Source organism: Engystomops pustulosus, chromosome 1 (genome assembly GCF_040894005.1).
Source record: "Engystomops pustulosus chromosome 1, aEngPut4.maternal, whole genome shotgun sequence".
Taxonomy (NCBI): Eukaryota; Metazoa; Chordata; class Amphibia; order Anura; family Leptodactylidae; genus Engystomops; species Engystomops pustulosus.
In genome coordinates this window covers 180660520-180680852 of record NC_092411.1, presented here as the reverse complement: position 1 = coordinate 180680852, position 20333 = coordinate 180660520, and the positions used below count along the sequence as shown (strand labels likewise).

Genomic DNA, 20333 nt, shown 5'->3' with positions numbered 1-20333 from the left:
ATGTAGCCTGCCAGCCCCCTGTAGTATGTAGCCTGCCAGTATGTAGCCTGCCGATGTTTAATACATTTAACCCCTTCCCAACGCACACGTGTTGGATGTGGGTACATAGAGAGAGCTCATATGGAGTCCTCTCCATAGCCGGTAAGTCTTTGCTGCATATTGCATGTTTCATTTTCCAAGTTTATAATGTTCTGCTTTCTAGACAGGAAGTAAAACTACCCAAAAAGATTGATAATTAACATTTACGGAATGTCTGCTTTATGTTGAGATGATATTTTATGCATACTGTCATTTTTCTAGGATGTTATGAGGCGCAGAACTTTATGCCATTTTAGGTGCCATTTTTCTCATTTTCCTGAAAATCGCCAAAACTCACATTTTGAGGGACAACTCAGCTTTCAAGTGACTTTGAAAGGCCTAAATAATAGTAAAACCCCATAAATTACCCCACTATAGAAACTTCACCCCTCAACTTATGTAAAACAACTTCTATTAAGTCTATTAACCCTTTAAGTGTTTCACATGGGTTAAAACAATATGGACCTGCGATTTAGAAACTTTAGCTTTTTTGGGAAAATACATTCATTTAGGCCAAAACTGACTGTTTCATCATAATTAAATGATGAAACGCTCTGCAGCATCTGATGCCCAATTTCTCCCGAGTGTACTGAAACCCCATATGTGGTGGTAAACTGCTATATGGGCGCACGGACGGAAATAGAATGAAAGCAGCGCCATAAACATCAGATTTGTATTGTCACATTGTAGAAGCTATAAATTTAAATTATTTTGGTAATGCAAACATATGAGGGCTTATTATTTGCGGGATGCGATATAATGTATAGATAATTAATTTTGGGGGTCTAAAGATTATTCATGAGAATTTATTAACAATTTCAAGGTGGATACAAACAAAATCAACAATTTTTATTTTGGATTTTTAGCACTTTTTTCCCCTGCTCACCATAATGTAAAAATAATTTTTTATCTTTATTCTCTGGTTCACTACGATTGCGGTGATACCTCATTTATATAGTTTTTCTTATCTTTGCTTTTCTTAATTTTATTGAGCAAAACCAATATTGGAGGAAATCACTATTTTTTTTATCGACAACTTTTCATGGCCATAACTTCTGTATTTTTGTTGTCAGATCTGGTTGAGGGCTTATTTTTTGCGAAAAGAGTTGTTCTTTTCAGTTGTAGCGTCGTAACTTTTTTTGATCACTTTTTAGAAAATTTTTGTGATGGTGTTTGATGAAAAATTGTTTTTTTTTTTTTACGTCGTTGACCGAGTGGGTTCAATATTGATTTAGATTTATTGTACAGATTAATACGGACGCGGTGATACCAAATATGTACTTTTTTTGTGTTTTATATACTTTATTTGCATTTTATGCGTAGCTGGGGAGATTATAGGACTTTTATTTTATTTATTTAATCATATTATAAAATGACTCAGTTACATACAGCCGGGTCCTGCCAGGAGGCGGAACCCAGCGAGGACAGAAGCCGCTGGCCTCGGGGCAGGTGACCCTCCTTTACCAGAGGTAAATGGGAAACTTTGTGAGGGTTTAATACGGGTGACCTCAATAGGGTCTTATTCTTACTCCGTCCTATAAAAGGGCCAACCCCTTTAATATGCTGTAGATCCCTTTTCTGCAGCAACATCTGCACTGATTATTTCTGTATACATTCAGATTTAATTTTGAACCAGTTTTTTTCTCAAGGCATAGTGCATGATATCCAAACATTCGCCCTCAACCAGACTTTGTGTGCCTTTATTGAATAGGACATGCACCTGTAAAACCCTTATTCCAATTTCATCTCCTTTTCACAGAATCATCTGGAGAAATTCTTAACACAAGTTTACTTACATTTTTCTCCATGCACAGTGGATATTCACTCATTGTGCTCAGTTGAAAACCTGAAGTTATTATTTAGTTGGATTGTATTTCTCTGTAATTGGAAGTTGGATACCAATAAGACCACATTTTATTACTAATCAATGTAAACCCTTTTTTTTAATCATATATTGTGCGTGGCTTTCTCAGACATCTTAATCCCTGATGCTGTAAAATAAAGAACACATGACCTGGTAAATGATGCCTGGAGAGTAGCCACACAATATTGTAAGGTTTGCTTTAGTATGATAATTTACTCGCTGTATTGTCTGAAATCCATGCACTAGGCTACAACTCAAGGCAAATCACTTACTTTCATGTTACAAGCTACAGGAATATGGCAGCAACTGTCAAAACGCTATTGTACCAAGTAAGAATATGCAAATTCTGGTGGCCAAGAAATGTACATCTCAATATATTTAAAGCTTCAACATGGTTATTTCAAATGAATGCGTTGTTTATTTACCAAGTTAATAACATTGGTACCCACAACATCATGTACACGGCTTGAATATGGAATTGTATAGATTGTATACTAATCTATTGTATGCTGAATCTATTTTTTCTTCCCTAACAGAGATGATGTTGACGCAATGAAGAAATCCCCATCAGACAGCAATGATGACAAATCCAATGGTATGGGATCAAAGAGTGTTAGTCGGATTGGAAGCAGCAGCAACCCCTTCCTGGACATCCCCCATGATCCTAATGCTGCGGTTTACAAGGCTGGTTTCCTTGCACGTAAAATCCATGCAGACATGGATGGAAAAAAAAGTAAGAAATTTCATGATGGTTTTAATAATGCTTTGACCCCTTTCCCCTGTGACTTTTGGCAAATTAAATTGCAAAGTTATTTGTCTCTGCTACTCTAAATAGATTCTGTTTGTAAGATCTCCATCATTGCACTGGTTGCTTTCCCTTAGTTGTGCAGTAAAATACAACCATTATAGCTACAGTAATATAAAAATTCTATTTGCTACAAAACGATTGTGAATAGATGGAACTGACTAACATTATGCTAATGCTTGCAGTATGTGACTTCTTTAGTTGGCCCTGAAGCTTTAAAGTTGTACTGCAGCAAACCCTGGGCAGATGAGCTAAATGCTCTGCTTGTTATAACAACGACCCTGGCATTTTTTTTTATACAAATACAGATAATCTGTCCATGAAGTAAGCTATGTAAGGAAAAGCTTTAGGTAAAATAATTGCTGCTTTGGCTATTGCATTTTTCACAAGAGAGGACACAGTTCAGAAATATGACCATATTGAGCAAGATTTACTAAGCTAACAGCTTATAAATTCTGCCAACATTTAAATTCTGGTAAATGAATGCCCAATATTCCAGGCAACATGATTTTCTTCCAAAACTTTTTCCACCTTGTCCCCTTTGCAAAAGGGCTTTACTTAAGGTGAAAAGATCATAGCTTAAATAGTTGGTGCTAGTATAGATACTTACAGGAAATATACAATCAAAACCATACCGTACAAAGTATTTGAGAAGACTTTCCTGTCTCACATTTTTTCCAATTGCTAGGGGTCCCCATCTTGGACCTTCCCCCATCCCCTTACTGTGGACAGGTATTAAAGGATATCTACTGTTGGGACTCATCGCTTTCAAAAGAATGGGCGAAGAGAAAGTCTTCTGAAGTGACTTGTACAGTATGGATCACAAGTGCCCAAGCTTAAAGGGTTATTCCAGGAATAAGCATCATTCAGATTCAAATGGATTATAAAATACAAACTCACATCTAATTAATTGTTATTATTAAATTTTGCTCCCCTTAGCAGAAAAATGTTGTGGACATACAATATAATGAGGAATTAAAATGCTCCTGGATTTTTAATCAGTCCTTTGATTCACTATGATCATCACTATGTTTGGCTGTAGTTGATTGCTTGCAGGCCATCCAGTATGGCCAGTGTTACAGTGAGACGTCATCTCAGTGGGGCAATGTGCAATGATGGCAGTTACATTCATCATTACTATGGTAACAGGGTAAGACACTCTGTTAGATCATCACTGGAAGCAGAGCATAAGTGGGAACTTAGGAATCACGAGAGATATACACTCACCGGCCACTTTATTAGGTACACCTGTCCAACTGCTTGTTAACACTTAATTTCTAATCAGCCAATCACATGGCGGCAACTCAGTGCATTTAGGCATGTAGACATGGTCAAGACAATCTCCTGCAGTTCAAACCGAGCATCAGTATGGGGAAAAAAGGTGATTTGAGTGCCTTTGAACGTGGCATGGTTGTTGGTGCCAGAAGGGCTGGTCTGAGTATTTCAGAAACTGCTGATCTACTGGGATTTTCACGCACAACCATCTCTAGGGTTTACAGAGAATGGTCCGAAAAAGAAAAAACATCCAGTGAGCGGCATTTCTGTGGGCGGAAATGCCTTGTTGATGCCAGAGGTCAGATGAGAATGGGCAGACTGGTTCGAGCTGACCCGTTACAACCAAGGTAGGCAGAAGAGCATCTCTGAACGCACAGTACGTCGAACTTTGAGGCCGATGGGCTACAGCAGCAGAAGACCACACTGGGTGCCACTCCTTTCAGCTAAGAACAGGAAACTGAGGCTACAATTTGCACAAGCTCATCGAAATTGGACAGTAGAAGATTGGAAAAACGTTGCCTGGTCTGATGAGTCTCGATTTCTGCTGCGACATTCAGATGGTAGGGTCAGAATTTGGCGTCAACAACATGAAAGCATGGATCCATCCTGCCTTGTATCAACGGTTCAGGCTGGTGGTGGTGGTGTCATGGTGTGGGGAATATTTTCTTGGCACTCTTTGGGCCCCTTGGTACCAATTGAGCATCGTGCAACGCCACAGCCTACCTGAGTATTGTTGCTGACCATGTCCATCCCTTTATGACCACAATGTACCCAACATCTGATGGCTACTTTCAGCAGGATAATGCGCTGTGTCATAAAGCTGGAATCATCTTAGACTGGTTTCTTGAACACGACAATTAGTTCACTGTACTCAAATGGCCTCCACAGTCACCAGATTTCAATCCAATAGAGCATCTTTGGGATGTGGTGGAACGGGAGATTCGCATCATGGATGTGCAGCCGACAAATCTGCGGCAACTGTGTGATGCCATCATGTCAATATGGACCAAAATCTCTGAGGAATGCTTCCAGCACCTTGTTGACTCTATACCATGAAGAATTGAGGCAATTCTGAAGGCAAAAGGGGGTCCAACCCGTTACTAGCAAGGTGTACCTAATAAAGTGGCCGTTGAGTGTAGTGTATTGTGGCAGCCATCTTAGTATTAACTTTGCTTACTTTTGAAAGCCCATACAATTTTGTGAATCATAAAAGCAAACTATTTAACCTCCATTTTGTGATTAATGACATTGAGTTTAACTGTACAGGCGGTCCCCTGACTTACATACGACTCCTAGTTACAAACGGACCTCTGGATTTTGGTAATTTGCTGTACTTAAGTCCTAGGCTACAATAAACCGCTATAACAGTTATCACAGGTGTCTGCAATGAAGATTCTGGTTCTTATGACAATCCAACATTTTTAAAATCCAATTGTCAGAGACCAAAAAAATTTTGACTGGGGTTCCAATAATAGTATACAGTTCCGACTTACATACAAACTCAACTTATGAACAAACCTGCAGAACCTTTCTTGTACATAACTGCCTGTATTCATTTCAGTTCTGCCCACTTTTTTATCCGGCAGTAAATTGGTCCATTCATATGACCAGGTAAGCGTGGTGGGCCGGCATATAGTCTTATTGGAGGTGGGACCCACTTCATACCAAACAATTCAGTGGACTGTGATATATTTATAGTGCTCATCACCAAATCCACAGGTAGGATTGACTTAGATGAGAGGTCATTACCAGGATAGGGGGGAGACTCAAACTTAAAAGGAAGACAGATCATATGACATACACCATGCTGAAATGCTGTAATTAAATGGTACCAGTCCAAGTCACTTAACATATATAACATTAGATGGGTAGCTATGTTTTGCCTTTTCTAGAGACATTTTAATAAAAGTTAGCACAAGCAGCAAATGCTCTAGAGCAATTTTTTGGCGTTTGACAATTATATTATTCACTTGCAACTATGCAGTGAAGCAAGTAAAAGCGAAATGCTTTTCTTCAATATACCACAAAAGAAAAAGGTTTTCTTCGACTGACAGCTCTAAAAAATGTATCTAACATTGTGCTTACTTGTATTCAGGGATGGATTCTTATAGATTATAATGAGTGACTGATTCCTAAGTCTATGCATTATAACAGTGATGGGCAACCTTTTGAGCTTGGTGTGTCAAAATTCGCCAAAAAAACGAGCATAACTCGGGTGGTGTGTCACCTTGACAAAAAAAACCCATAATTTTGTGATATTTATAGTTTAAATAATAAATATATATATACACTATTTAATTTCTAGGGCACTTTAACTGTAGGTTGTCTGATTGATTCTACCATATACTGGCATTCTGCAGTATGGCAGTATATGGGGATTTTCCCAATCATCTATTACTATGTGCAAATCACACATTGTAATAGATCGGTTACAATCAGACAGGTGTGTAAATGCTTAGTAACCTGTGAACTTTCTGTCATGAAAGTTCACAGGTTATAGCGAGGGAGCAGGTGCCACTGTCTGCATCTCCCTTATGCCCTCTTGGCATGGAGAAGGTGTGAGGAGCAAAATAATCACAATGTCTTCTATCATACAGTGCACTGACCTTACTATATGATGAGAGTGGTTGTCCTCCCTTGCCCCTGCTGTGGAGATGGTCAGTGTAGAGGAGGCAGCTGCTGGGACATCACACAAGGCAGCAGCGATGTGACCTCTGACTGTGTTGCCATCCTCCCCCCACCACAACTATCAGGAGCTGCAGAGGACTCTCCCGGGTGTAAGGGCGGGTCCCCTCTCCTGCTGTGCTCCATGCTGATACCTGTTCTGACTGGAGACACTAGGCACAGCTCACACATGGGGAGAGGTCGGCCCGGGGAAGAGGAGGGGGGAGTGCTGGAAGCTCAGTGCAATCTCTCAGCCTCCTGGCTACTGCACCTGGTCATGTAGGATGAAACTTAACTCTCAGGCAGCCGCGTGTCAGTGAAAATGGCTACGCGTGTCAGCACTGACACGCGTGTCATAGGTTAGCCATCACTGCATTATAATGATCCTTGGCCTTGTGAGGATGTGGCTAGTACAGCCATCTGAGCTCAAGATATCAGTCCATCTATCAGCACCCTCCTGTTGTCCTCCAAACTAATTTAGGCATCATGTTTTTAAAATTTTAGCCATACCTAATAGATTCTGAACAGCTGCCTTTCTGTCAACCATTAGCACCTTTTTATGATGAGAACAAGACTGATGGATGCTGGTCGATTTCTTCAAAATCAATTACTGTTTTTGCAAAAGTTACATGTAATGTAACAGTTAATGTAAGTTACAGTAATGTTACAGTAATTTTTTCTACAATGTGATCCAGAGAAAGGCAAAAGCCTCTATAGAACAGATGCCAAATATATTATATTAGGGGAAATATTCCTTACAAATGACCCTAATGTCATCCCTGGATCAAGGAAGCCACAAAAACAAGTTGTGAACAACATTTAATTCATTGTTTAATTTTAACCATCAATGTCTTTTTTTCATTAAAAAAAAACTAAATCTAGCCTATTTCTATGCTTACTACTTCTTGTGGTAGAACATGCCATAGTTTAACTGCTCTGTTTGTAAAGAACTCTTTCCTGTATCATTTCTAAACCTTCTTTCCTCAATCCGCAATGTATTTTTCCTCATCCTTTGTACATTTCTCTGAAATATTAAATTATGTAATAGATCCTTGTACTGACCGCACATATATTTTGTACATGTAGATCCTAACACCTCAAATGTGTCTTTATTTCTATGCTCAACAATCCCAATTGAAGTAGTTTATGCTAAACATGAGATTTGCATCGTGGAAGCTCAAACTAGACCAGAGATCAAACAGTTATTTTTATTTTTTTTAAGGTGAGGAATTTTTGTCCAAAAGGTATAGAAACCTTTACAAACCAACCATAAATGTTTAATTGTTCCTGACAATATTTTTATAATTATAAAATTATTATTGGCCTGTAAACAAAACCTAAATAGATAATTGGAGTTAGATTTTGGGAGACCTCCACTGCAGAGGGCTGCCTATTCAAAAGGCTTCATAAAGAAATGGCTCAAAAAAGTGTTACTCCTCGCTCTGTGGCCAGTGTGATCAACCACTGAGCAAGAATGATAGTGCATGAGCATGGATTTCACCCAGCCAAAGTGGTAACAGTTACTTCAACAAGTCTGGTAAAGCTGGCCCCACAAACCATGACTATGATACTGAAATGGTACACTGGGCAAAAGTAAGTATGCCCTTTTTCTTTTTGTTTCACCCCCTTCCAGCCTCCAGTGGGTTTCGCAGTTAGCCTTGAAATCCCTTAAAATGTCTATTTGAGGTCTTGGCAAGTAATAGTGGAGTCCACACAACTCACATATTAAACATCACCTTAGTTATCACTTGTTAAGGCATAATTTGCACAGTCTTTAGACCAAACTTATCAAGCACCAGGTTTTGTACCATTAATTTACATGCGATTGTCATTCAATCCACTATTACATATCAAACATCTTTTTAGTTATCACTTGTTACGACATAATTCACACAGTCTATGTGCCATTAATCCATATGAGTACTAGGATTCAATCCAATTTAGTTTACCTTTTATATACCGTATTTTTCGGCCTATAAGGCGCACCGGAGTATAAGGCGCACCTCTAATAAATGCCTGCTAGGACATCTAGGTTCATATATAAGGCGCACTGGAGTATAAGGCGCAGGATCAAATGCAGTACCTAAAAATGACCAGCAGACCTGTGCACAGTTCAAGCCTGATACACTTCCCGGGTAACTTGTCTTCAGCTGTCAGAGAGCTCCGATCTCTGAGGTATGGGCTGCTGGGGGTTAATGCAGGGTGATGCAGCAGGGGTTAAGCTGTCTCCTTCTGCCCCTTCTCCTTCCCTCCTCAGCCAGGGTGTTATTCCTGTGGGGTTCCTGTGGCTCCTGCTCTTTCCCCTGTTACAGGACTGTCAGGTATGGGGGATTGGTTACCGATGATGATGATTGCCTCGTGGTCGGCACTATGGCAGCTCCGGTCTCTCCCTGCTAGGGGAGGGCAGGATGGGCACAATGTTAGTTGTGGTGCCAGGGAACTTCAGGAGCTAGGGACCCTGTATACTGTGTGGGAAGGTGCAGGAAATTTCTGGGGATGGAGCTATTAAACACTGGTAAATGTACAGTACATCTTGTCTGTAGTACATTTCTGTATAAGTTCATATATAAGGCGCACCGGCCTATAAGGCGCACCTTGATTTTTGAGAAAATTAAAGGATTTTTGTTGCGCCTTATAGGCCGAAAAATACGGTATGCGTTCACATTTCCAGTCTTTTTCCGTTGTATAATCTCACGTGTTGATATCGGGTAGAAACACTTCACATGTCTGATAAAGGGGGCATTCCCCCAAAACGTCACAGGATTGAGAATGCCCCATCATGTGCTCAGCTGTGAGTGAAGCTTTGAACTGGAGGAGTTTTTTTGCTATAGTCTCTGCCAGTTTTCTGCCCGACAAACCCAAAGTGAAGTGTTCGGTCAGAGAATCCCAAAAAATGGTGGTGTCGGGGTAGATTCATGTGCTCTCTCTCCGCCAGGAAACTGGCAAAGAAAGCGTAATACATTTCCCCGTTGTTTCAGAGAAGAGTTCTTACAATGGGTGAAACATGGCAGTTTTTTTTTAAACTATTATAATAACATCGGCTTGAATATTTGCTGATAGGTTTCTTTTAGGAACATTAGAGTTCTAGTTGTGTTATGTTTCTTTCTAATGTAAATGTTAATACAATTTGTTTCTTTGAGATGAACGTTGAAGAGAAAGGTAAATTCACCACTTCTTATATTTCAGCATAATTTCCATTTCTTTTCCCATCTCATCCCAATATGCAGCGGCGCTCTTTCATTTCATGACTTCTGAATTATGTTTACTCTTCATAATTGCTTTTGACATTTCTGCTTAGTCACACGATTTGTTTTTGATGCCCTTCAGCACATAAATTGTATTGCAATGAATAATGTTTGCATTAAATGCACTTTTCTTTGTCAGCTCCAAATTAAAGAGCTGGATGAAAGCCATCAGCTTTCTATTGTAGTTACTCGGTGCATAGTTGTTAGCTATCTGTTGCACCAATAACCGTTTCCTAGATTTTTAGTCGTAAAATGGTAATCTATTCCAAATCTGTCTAGTAATCAGATGCATTAAAAAAATTCACTGTGTACATATGGCTGCCTCCCTGTACGGATCCCATAGCAGCTGGATTTGTTGAACTGATCACCGATAGATAAATGCTATTGATAGATGAGAGATGGTCTTGGTGGTAGACACAGACTGGATGGACATCATATATGCCTATTTTTGCTTAATGTGGGAAGCATTGTTATTTTAAGTATTCTGCATTATAGTTCCTTATGATTCCTTATTATTCCAGAAAAGAACACATTTTTATTAAAGAAACTGATTAACTTCTGACAGAAGCCCTTAGAGAAATTAAAAGAACATTGGCAACTCTTTCCCAAAACTTAACAGTGTTTTGTGTTTACTCCGGAGATAAAGCCATTCTGCAGGCCTATGGGAGAACTTCTTATTATTTTAGACCAAAATGCTAATATGAGGGAAAAGGTTTATTGTATGAACCTGCTCATATCAGCGTTTGTATTAAAAAATTAAAATGTAACACTGGTTGATGAAATGCCAGTTAAGGGAACGAAGACTACATTATGATTTAAACATAACCCCCATAACACTGGTATATGATCTCCACAAAGTATGTACATTAAAAGTCTAAACAACCTTGGCGCACACTATTTATACACTGTGGTTTTGTAACAATGTAGCTGTTTCAGGAATTTTCTACAGCAACCAGTTAGTGTTGTGAACAAGATTGTTGCTGCATATGGGATTTCACACAGAATATATCATGTGCAGATAACTTTTCACCCCCTCAACAGTCTGAATAGTACCACGCAGGTGATTTTTCATTGTGATGTTCAAGCATCTAGTAAAATAACTTGAACTATCCAGACATTGGCTCCATTAATATTTGCTTTTACTATTTACAACAGAGGAAATAAATGCTTCCATACGAATACCAATAGATGCTGCCATTTCCATTTTTATTTTGAACTGTTTAAATCACATTTTTGTTGATGGTTTACAGGTTGTTGGAGAAGATGTTAGGATGCTTTATGTAGATTGCAGAAAAGAATGTAAAAACACTTTTAAAAGAAATCTACCACAAGGAAGAAGGATTGTAAACTAAGAACGCTGAGATACTGGTGTTTGCCCCCTCTGAAAGGATCTGCTCTTCTTTAAGCTTCCTATGCCTTTGTTTTGTAAAAATAAAATGCTTTATAAAGTAGGCAAATCACCGACAGCAGCGGATGCCATAGCCCAAGTAAAATACCCGATCGGACTGGACAGGTTAGAATCACTAAGACACAAGGAAAAACAAACCAAAGGTTTCTTTAGGGATTTTGAAAGGTACATTGGGCAAGTTACAAATTTGAGAACCACCGAGGAGGAGAATGTCTAGGGTCAATATACACATCCCCCAGTAAATCGAGCAGTGAGTAGGATTATGAAACAGGTCACACAACCCGTGCAATAGTGATGACAGAAAATTGGATGAAGCTCTGTAAGTGTATGCCATGGTATATCTTGCCAGAGTGTTTAAAGTTAAAATTGATTGAATCATATGTATATTTTCTTTTGAAAAAAAAATAAAAAGATTTTGTAAAAAAATTAAAAGTCGGCAAATAAGCCTAAGGGGCTTTGGGCTCCATTAACACTTATCTTTTTTTTTTTTAAAACTTGGGCATTAGAATCTAAAAAAGAGTAGATCCTGCACAAAGGGGCAAACACCATTATGTCAGTGTGCTTGATCCTGTTGGTAGATTCCCTTTAAAACAATTAAACACTTTCAATACTGGAGTGTTTATTTAGCATTTCCCTTAAGTCCTATTACTCATGCTCTGTACTGCTGTAACCCTCTGTCTGATATTAATGTCAGACTGCTGCTCCTAGAAAACCACTCCAGCTCAGACACACCAAATGTTTACACACATATGTAAAATAACAAGAAAGTTTCTTAAAAAAGAGAGGCACTACTCCAAACTTGCACTCAAACAAACCCCTTATTTTTTAACCATGAAATGACTTTAATGTGAAATAAACACTGGTAGTGCTCAGTAACGGAGATGTGCCCGAACAAAAAAAGTAGAAGTAGCCTTCACCCCTGGAGCCCTATTAGGCTATTCCAAGACCCCAGTAACCCCTGAAATTAAATTTAGTTTGGGGATGCGGCAGGTAGGGGGAATCTACATTGTATAACTACTTCAGATGGTAGATTTCCTTTAACTCCTCAACACTCACTGATGGATATATCCGTTGGCGAGCTATTAAGGATGTATGAAGGGGGTGAGCCCTCTTCATACAGACTCAGGTTTTCTGCATATTGCAGCAAACATCCATCGCTAACACCCATGGTCAGTGCTAGCACCGATCGCGGGTGTCAGCCCCTTGATTGTCCTTGATTTGCCGGCGGCATTTAAAAGTCGGCGGTGCATGAGCGCCGCCATCTTGGTTGAGAACGCAGCTTCCTGTTATGTCATCGAGGAATACCGATCAGTTGCCATGAGAGCCTTGCCACGGTTATTGCTGGTGGTGAGCCACATAATGGAAAATAGAGCCCAAATGCCCTAAACGTCACATTTTACATAACATAAAAGTGTAATAGAAAGTAATCAAAAGGTTGCATAGTCCTCAAAATGGTAGCAATGAAAACATCAGCTCATTTAGTTAAAAATGACACCAAACGGCTCCATATATCAAAGTGTAAAAAAGTTGTTAGAGTCTGAAGATTGTGAAACATTTTTTTTCGTACATATTGTTTTCATTTGTGAAAATATATTGAAACACAATAAAACCTATATCATTTGGTATCACTGTAACCATACCAAACTAAAGAATAAAGTAAAAACAGAGCCCACAAGAAAGGGACGCAAATGCATTTTTTACCAATTTCACCACATTTGGAATTTTTTTTCCAGCTTTCCAGTACACGGCATGGAATAATAAATATCCTCACTGAGAAGTAAAATTTGTTACGGAGAAAATAAGCCCTCACACAGCTCTGTACACAAAAACATGAAAAAGTTAGTTTTTTGAATGTGGAGAGCGAAAAAGGGCTGGGTCCTTAATGGGTTAATCTTCAAAATTTTACTTTTCTCCTGCAGAAGGACTTTAGGAACTTGCACACCTAACTACAATGCATGAAATCCAAATAAAGGAATTTCTGCTTTATTTAGGGTTTCAGACAAATTTACATGTTTTATCTTCCTAAAAGCATAAAACTCTGGTTTTAGAACTAAAACCATTTTGACTATGAAATGGAACATAACTGAGAAAAAACTTTAATCATTTATGATCGGATAAAAAAGCTGTGAACTAACTTCCGTGGCATTAGCCGTTTATACTAAATGAAGCATAGAAAAATATATAAAAATAGCTTAGCATCCACCCTGCATTGACCTTCTATGTGATCTGTGAATTTCTGTCCGTCTTGATAGCAAACAGAGTTTAGAAAATGAATAGCAAATAAGGGGGGGGGGGGATAGGAGTCTTAGCATTTCTGAATTGAATCAAAAATGGCACTATGTTTTAGGTTTATTTATGAAAAAATAGATATTTGTTGAAAACTTGGAAAAATTCTCAATTTTTAAAATTCTAAATGTTCTTCTTTTTTGGCACATAGGGGCACATTTATTTACAGTGCCGCTGGAGTTCACCGAAAATTAGTTGTCAGACGATAATGCAGCGTGCCGCAAATCACGTAGATTGTGCGTTCGATATCATGAATGTGTCACTTCCCCGCTCAGGTCCAACAGAGATCACCATCTTTTTAGTGGTGCATCTAAGTGCTTGGGCTTTTGACACAATTTGAAAGTTAAATCCGACGGCGCACCCTCTTTGTCACATGTAATCCAGCACAGCTGTGCCAAAAAAGGATTGCGGCCTCCAAAATCCCATCGCAGACACTTCTTAAATACCTGTGCAAGCCGTGTAATCCCCGTAGTCTGACCCTTGGTTAATAAGACTCATAGTCATAACACCAAGAGAAACTTTATAACTCACTTTACTGAATGTCTACTTTCAGTAAACGCAAAATCTTGCTTTTGAGAGACCTTTCAAGTCACTTTGCGAGGCCTAAATAATAGTAAAACCCCATAAATTACCACGTTGTATAAACTACACTCTCAACATATGTAAAGCAACTTTTATGAAGTTTAACTCTTTGTTTTACAGTGGTTAGAACAAAATTGTGTGTAATTTTGAACTTCTTCAATTTAAGGACTATAGAGGCCACTGTGCCCTTATTAACTCCTTAAGGATGCAGGGTTTTTTCGCTCATTTCTCGCTCTCCACCTTAAAAAAATCCATAACTTTTTCATTTTTCAGTGTACAGAGTTGTGTGAGGGCTTATTTTATGTGTAATAAATTTTACTTTCCCGTGATGTTATTTATTGTAACATGCCGTGTACTGGGAAGCAGGAAAAAAATTCCAAATGTGGAAAAATTGAAGAAAAAAAAACGCATGTGCGTCACGTTCTTGTAGGCTCAGTTTTTACGATTTTCATTCTGCGCTCCAAATAACACATCTACTTTATTCTTTGGTTCGGTACGATCGCGGTGATACCAAATTTATACAGGTTTTATTGCGGTTTTAATATGTACGAAAAAGGAAAAAATTTGCCATCTTCTGACGCTAATAACTTTTTCATACTTTGGTGTACAGAGCTGTGGGCATTTTAGGACGCCGCGATACCTGATGTGTTTGTGATTTTTACTGTTTATTAGATTTTAGATCAGTTCTAGGGAAAGGGGGGTGATTTGAATTTTTTATATTTTATTCATTTTTTAAACTTTTTTTTTTCTTTTTCACTATTTCTTAGACCCTCTAGGGTATATTAACCCCAGACGGTCAGATCATTCCTACCATATACTGCAATACAACTGTATGGCAGTATATGGAGTTTTTGCATATGATTCATTACAATGAACCACTGGCTCGCTGACATGAGAGCTGTTACTGTGAGCTATAGGATCATATATAGACAGACGTGTGCTTTTCCTAATCAAGTCCAAGCCTAATGAGTCTGAATACTCATGATACTTACCATGTGATATTTAATTTTTAATCAATTAGCAAAAATGTCTACTTTTCTAGTTTTTTATGTCAATATGGGAGTGCACAGTAATGAGCAAAAGAAAATAACGTTTTTATTATGCCAGTTGGCTGCAATGAAACAGTGATAAACTGAAGGGGTTTAAATACTTAATATACCAACTGTACAACATGATTGAAACAATTATAATTTAAAAGGGTCCGTCCCATGTTTTTGAGAGTATTCATAACAGTTCAGGCATTCCACCATTTTTTGGTCCCTGCTGCCTTGATGTCAGAAAACCAAGAATAGCAATTTGAAAGGGATCTTTTGGAAGTTTTGAACAAAGTAGGCAGCAAAAAGTGTAAGGCGAGAGACCCAGAGAGCTGTGTATGTTGTTTAGTAGTAGCAGAACTGTTAAAAATCATTTATATCCAAGCAAGAGTTGTACCCCTCTAGTGCATTGTTGTTTTCAGTCTCCTTAATTTACCGCTGTACAGCCCCTCCTCCTGAGTAACCTCAGTGGAATTCAAACAGAAGCCTGCAAAAGCAGTAACTCATAGCAGAGGGGAAAGGCTCTCACACCAGTGCACCACACTCTTCCAAATCCATTTACAATCCTGACATATAATTCCATATTTCACACCCTGCTGCTACTGGATAAGCAAATAAAGGTGGGTACCGCTAATATAAATGGTGTAAGTGGCAGTGTAAATTAAAATGGCTTGTGGCATTGAACTCGCCTAAGGGAGTGGGGGGAGTAAGGGGAGAGGCCAAGGGAGGGAATTGCGTGAGGACGAGGAGAGAAGAAATTGAACAGAAGGCTACTTGTGTCTTATCAACTGCCCCCCCCCCCCCCCCTCAAACTTTCCACACACTGCTGGCAGGAAGCCAGGAAATGTTTAAAGAGTTGAAATTGAATTTCTTACATGCACAACATAGCCTCTAGCTTGTTAATTTCAAATAAGTCTATAAGAGACTATCATAATGCAAAAGTGACATTCATGATCACAGATTACCTTTAAAAACCATGAAAAGAGCTGAAGAAAATGGGGGGAGCCTGTGAGGCTCACTCCCATGACCCTCACAGTCACCACCTACTGACTATAAATGTGCATGTCCTCTTGGGAGACTGTGTACTCTGAAACATGCATAGGATAGAGGGATACCAAATGGAAAATAATCTTCCAGGCATTGCTCTGTATGCATGACAGTTGCACAATTACCACATCTAGTTTCCAGCCATTGCAAATTTTGCAATAGAAATCATGTCCTAGGCCAGTGGTGGCGAACCTATGGCACTGGTGCCAGAGGTGGCACTCAGAGCCCTTTCTGTGGGCACTCGGCCATCACCAGAGAGGACTCCAGGTATCTTCCTGCAGTCCCAGGCAGCCCAGGACTTGCTGTGCACAGAGCTATATTAAAGTGACAGTGCTACCTGGGACTACTGGAGGAGTGGAAGGGTAGAGGGACAGATCTGGATGATCATTGTAGCTCTTGCTCCGACCCTGACAATTCTTCCTGTTTATGGGACCCTGGAGGGAAGCTACAATGATCATCCAAATTTCTTCTATTTTCTGCTTTATTGGTGTCCTCAGAGTGCTGGTATCAATGTAAGCTGTGACAGAGCAGGAAGTATAAATCACAAATTAAATTTCTGTGTTGGCACTTTGCGATAAGTAAGTCGGTCCTGGTTGTAGTTTGGGCACTCGGTCTCTAAAAGGTTCGCCATCACTGTCCTATGCAGAGGTGAATAGATACATATGTACCTGCACAATAGGCAATTACACATTCTCTATATAGGATTAGTTGCTATGTGAAACATGAAAGCAGGGCAGTAAATAAATAACAATAGTTACTGTGCAAAATCCACTCAGAAGTGGCCCACTAATAATACATATAACTCGGCTGGGCTGTAGGGATCCTGCTGCTACAAACATTGGACTCGGAGTAATGGTTACACTGTTCTCAAAGCCTGCTATTTAACAATGGCAGGAGTTTTGTATGGTCAAACCTGCTGGCAGATTCTCTTTAAATACAAAATGGGTGACAGTTGGTATTTCTACTGCTGTAGAACATCTTTTGGGAATCTCTCCATGAAAACGTTCATATTTTTTTAGTCAGTCTAAAATAGATGAAATTGAATAACCGGAAGAGACTACAGAACAAAATAAGAGAGCATGCTATATTTTCACTCACTGGAAGTATACAGTGCAGACATCACTGTTGAATACAAGCAAGCAGACATCTGGAGAAATGATAAGTTTTGTAACTTATCATTATACAAAGATTAGATTATTTTCTGAAACTGGAATACTTAAAATACTTAAAAAATGCTTAATAATAGAAGGCTGCCAAAAAGGATTCTATCTTGCATGATTTGGTTCCCACATGTATTTCAGCTATATAGTGTATAAAAAGTACTGTAAGTGAAGTTAAAAAGTAAAATATTCATCATAAGTTCACATTAGCATTGTCTTCAGTGCCTCTTCTTCCATCACGGCAATGGCCATCTGTCATATTGATTTACCAATGGCAATGGTCATTTGAGCAGAGGTATACGCATAATGAATGTTTAAAATGTGATCATTTATCATGTAATTTATCAAGCAATTATTTGGTGAAGAACTTTGTGATATTGTTTGGATTCGTGTGTGCTTTTATAATATATTGTATTGTATTATAAATCATATATAGCTGAATTAAAGGGAACCTGTCACCAGGAGACGCATTTTTAGCACTCCCCCAGTCCCCACAAAGCATAGTACATACACTACCTAAGTGTTTTTGTATAAAAAATTTGTTTTACAGAAAAAAAGATATGTTATATTGTACCTTTCATTAGCATCTGCTGTGTGACTAGACAGTTGCCCAATAGAAGGGGCTGGAAAGGAGCAGCCCCCCCCCACCCTTGGGAAACATGTGACCTTTTCAAATATATGAATAATTCCCCTCACTCGGGATTGGCTGTAGAGGAACAGGGGGCGTCGCTAAGCCAAGTCATGGGTGTTTTCATATATTTGAAAAGGTCACATGGAGGAGCTGTTCCCCAAGGGTGGGGGGGAACTGCTCCTTTCCAGCCCCTCCCATTTGGCAACTGCCTAGTCACACAGCACATGCTAATGAAAGGTACAATATAACATATCTTTTTTTCTGTAAAAACAATTTTTTTTTATACAAAAACACGTTGGCAGCGTATGTACTATGCTCTGTGGGGACTGGGGGAGTGCTAAAAATGGGTCTCCTGGTGACAGGTTCCCTTTAAGTAAGGATGGTTTAACGGTCTTATAATATAGAGTTTTCCATTTGTATTTTTTTTTACTTCTTTTATTTTCATCCTCATTGTTCAATTTCCAGTACTAGGCTCATACAAAATGCATTACATATTTTTAGTGGATGACCTATTAACCCACTGTCAAAGATCCAGTAATGCATCTCAGGATTTTGGACAGCTGTGTTGTCTATGATATAATAGCCTGATCTGGTGTCATTAAAGGCCAGGCAGTTTGCCATTACAAAGGTCTCACAATGTGGCAAGCATTTCATTTTTCCTGTGGAGAACTGCTTGATGACATCAAAGCTTAAAGCTATGAAGTTGATGTGTTGGCTTATTATGAGGTGTGGTAGTCAGTAACCTGTTGCCTCCATAAACAAGTGTCAAAGTATTTCAGAGGCATTTAATGAGATGTGAAGGGCTGTCTACTCTGTGGAGAACACACTTTTATATTTGCTACTTCAAAAGCCCTAGACACTGCAGTGGGATTGTGTTTGGACAGAGTCAGGTCTGTCTAGAGAAAATATTAACCTTAAAATAATGTATCTAATACACTGCCAAATGTTGGGTCATCTGAAAGCAATTACTCTTCTAATCTCAGTGTGTGCGGTGATAGGAGGTTTAAAGGGGTTGTGTCACCATAGCAAATGGCTGTAATTGGGTCCAATGCATTGTGACAAGTACTTTCACCATTTACACTTATTACAAAATATGCAGGCTTACTGAGATAACTCCTTTTGTTCTGGTTTCTGGCGCCCCCTGCTGGTAGCTGTGTCCCGTCCTGAGTTACAGCTGTTCTGGCAGAGTCTGCGCACAAGCATTCAGCCAGCTGCTCTGCAATACAGATCACTCCACCGGCTCACAGCTCCTCTCCACACTGAGAGATCAGCTGACAAACTGCAGCCAATAGGGAGTGAGAGAGGAGGAGGGGCAGCTCCACAGGTGCTTCCAGCAGCAGATACAAGGTAACTGCAGCCAGACACGACTATCTGCTGCACAGAGGAGTCCTCCCCCAACATGGATCATAGCAATGTCCTCTCCTCCCTCCACCATTAGTCAGGTCACACAGGAGGCTGCAGAGATAACACAAGTAACAGGCTGAGCTCTGACCTCTCCTGATGCATCCTCCTCCTGTACTCTCATGCACTGTCCCTCCATGCTACCCTGCTCTCCTGCAAAGGGGCCCCAGTCCCTGACTAGCAGGGAAGTAGCTAAAGATCAGTAACATGTGACACATGTATCTTCTATCTATCCATCACCTGTCATCTATGTATCCATCACCTGTCATCTATGTATCTCATATCTATCTATCTATCTATCTATCTATCTATTTATCTCATATCTATCTATTTATCCATCACCTGTTATCTATCTATCTATCTATCTATCTTTTATCTATCTCATATATATCTTCTATCTATCCATCACCTGTCATCTATCTATCCATCCCCTGTCATCTATCTATCTCATATCTATCTATCTCTCATATCTGCATATCTATCTATCTATCTATCTATCTATCTATCGAATTAGTTGCAATTCCTTACAAAATACACAGAAAGAGATGAAATTACCGGCCCCAAAGTAACATACAAAAATACAAAAGTTTATTAGTAAAAGTCATAAAAACAACTAAAAAGGTCCTTGTTAATGCACCTAATTTTGTACAAACAATGCATACAAGTAGAGCAAAACAATGTATTCTCACAGCATCATGGTCGGTCAGGCAGACAGTAAAGTGTAAATATGTCGGAGGTCTAGAAAAATGCAGGGACGGCAAACTCCATGCATATCCTCACTTCGAAGTCACTTTGGGGTGACGATACACGTCGGGTTTGCCTCCCCTGCACCCACCTAGACTTCCGCCATGCA

At 39.3% G+C, this 20333-nt stretch overlaps 1 protein-coding gene and 1 long non-coding RNA gene across 8 annotated transcripts in view; one reads left to right on the top strand and one right to left on the bottom strand.

Annotated features, from left to right (window-relative positions):
• PSD3 (pleckstrin and Sec7 domain containing 3) overlaps window positions 1-20333 on the top strand; it is a 350748-nt gene that overhangs the window by 282922 nt on the left and 47493 nt on the right. For all 7 annotated transcript variants that reach the window (XM_072114187.1, XM_072114198.1, XM_072114193.1 and 4 more), the window contains one exon: window positions 2479-2675. In XM_072114187.1, coding sequence (XP_071970288.1) covers window positions 2479-2675 — 197 coding nt within the window. The remainder of the gene's footprint in view (window positions 1-2478; window positions 2676-20333) is intronic.
• LOC140068871 (uncharacterized) overlaps window positions 1-20333 on the bottom strand; it is a 78853-nt gene that overhangs the window by 29336 nt on the left and 29184 nt on the right. The window lies entirely within an intron of this gene.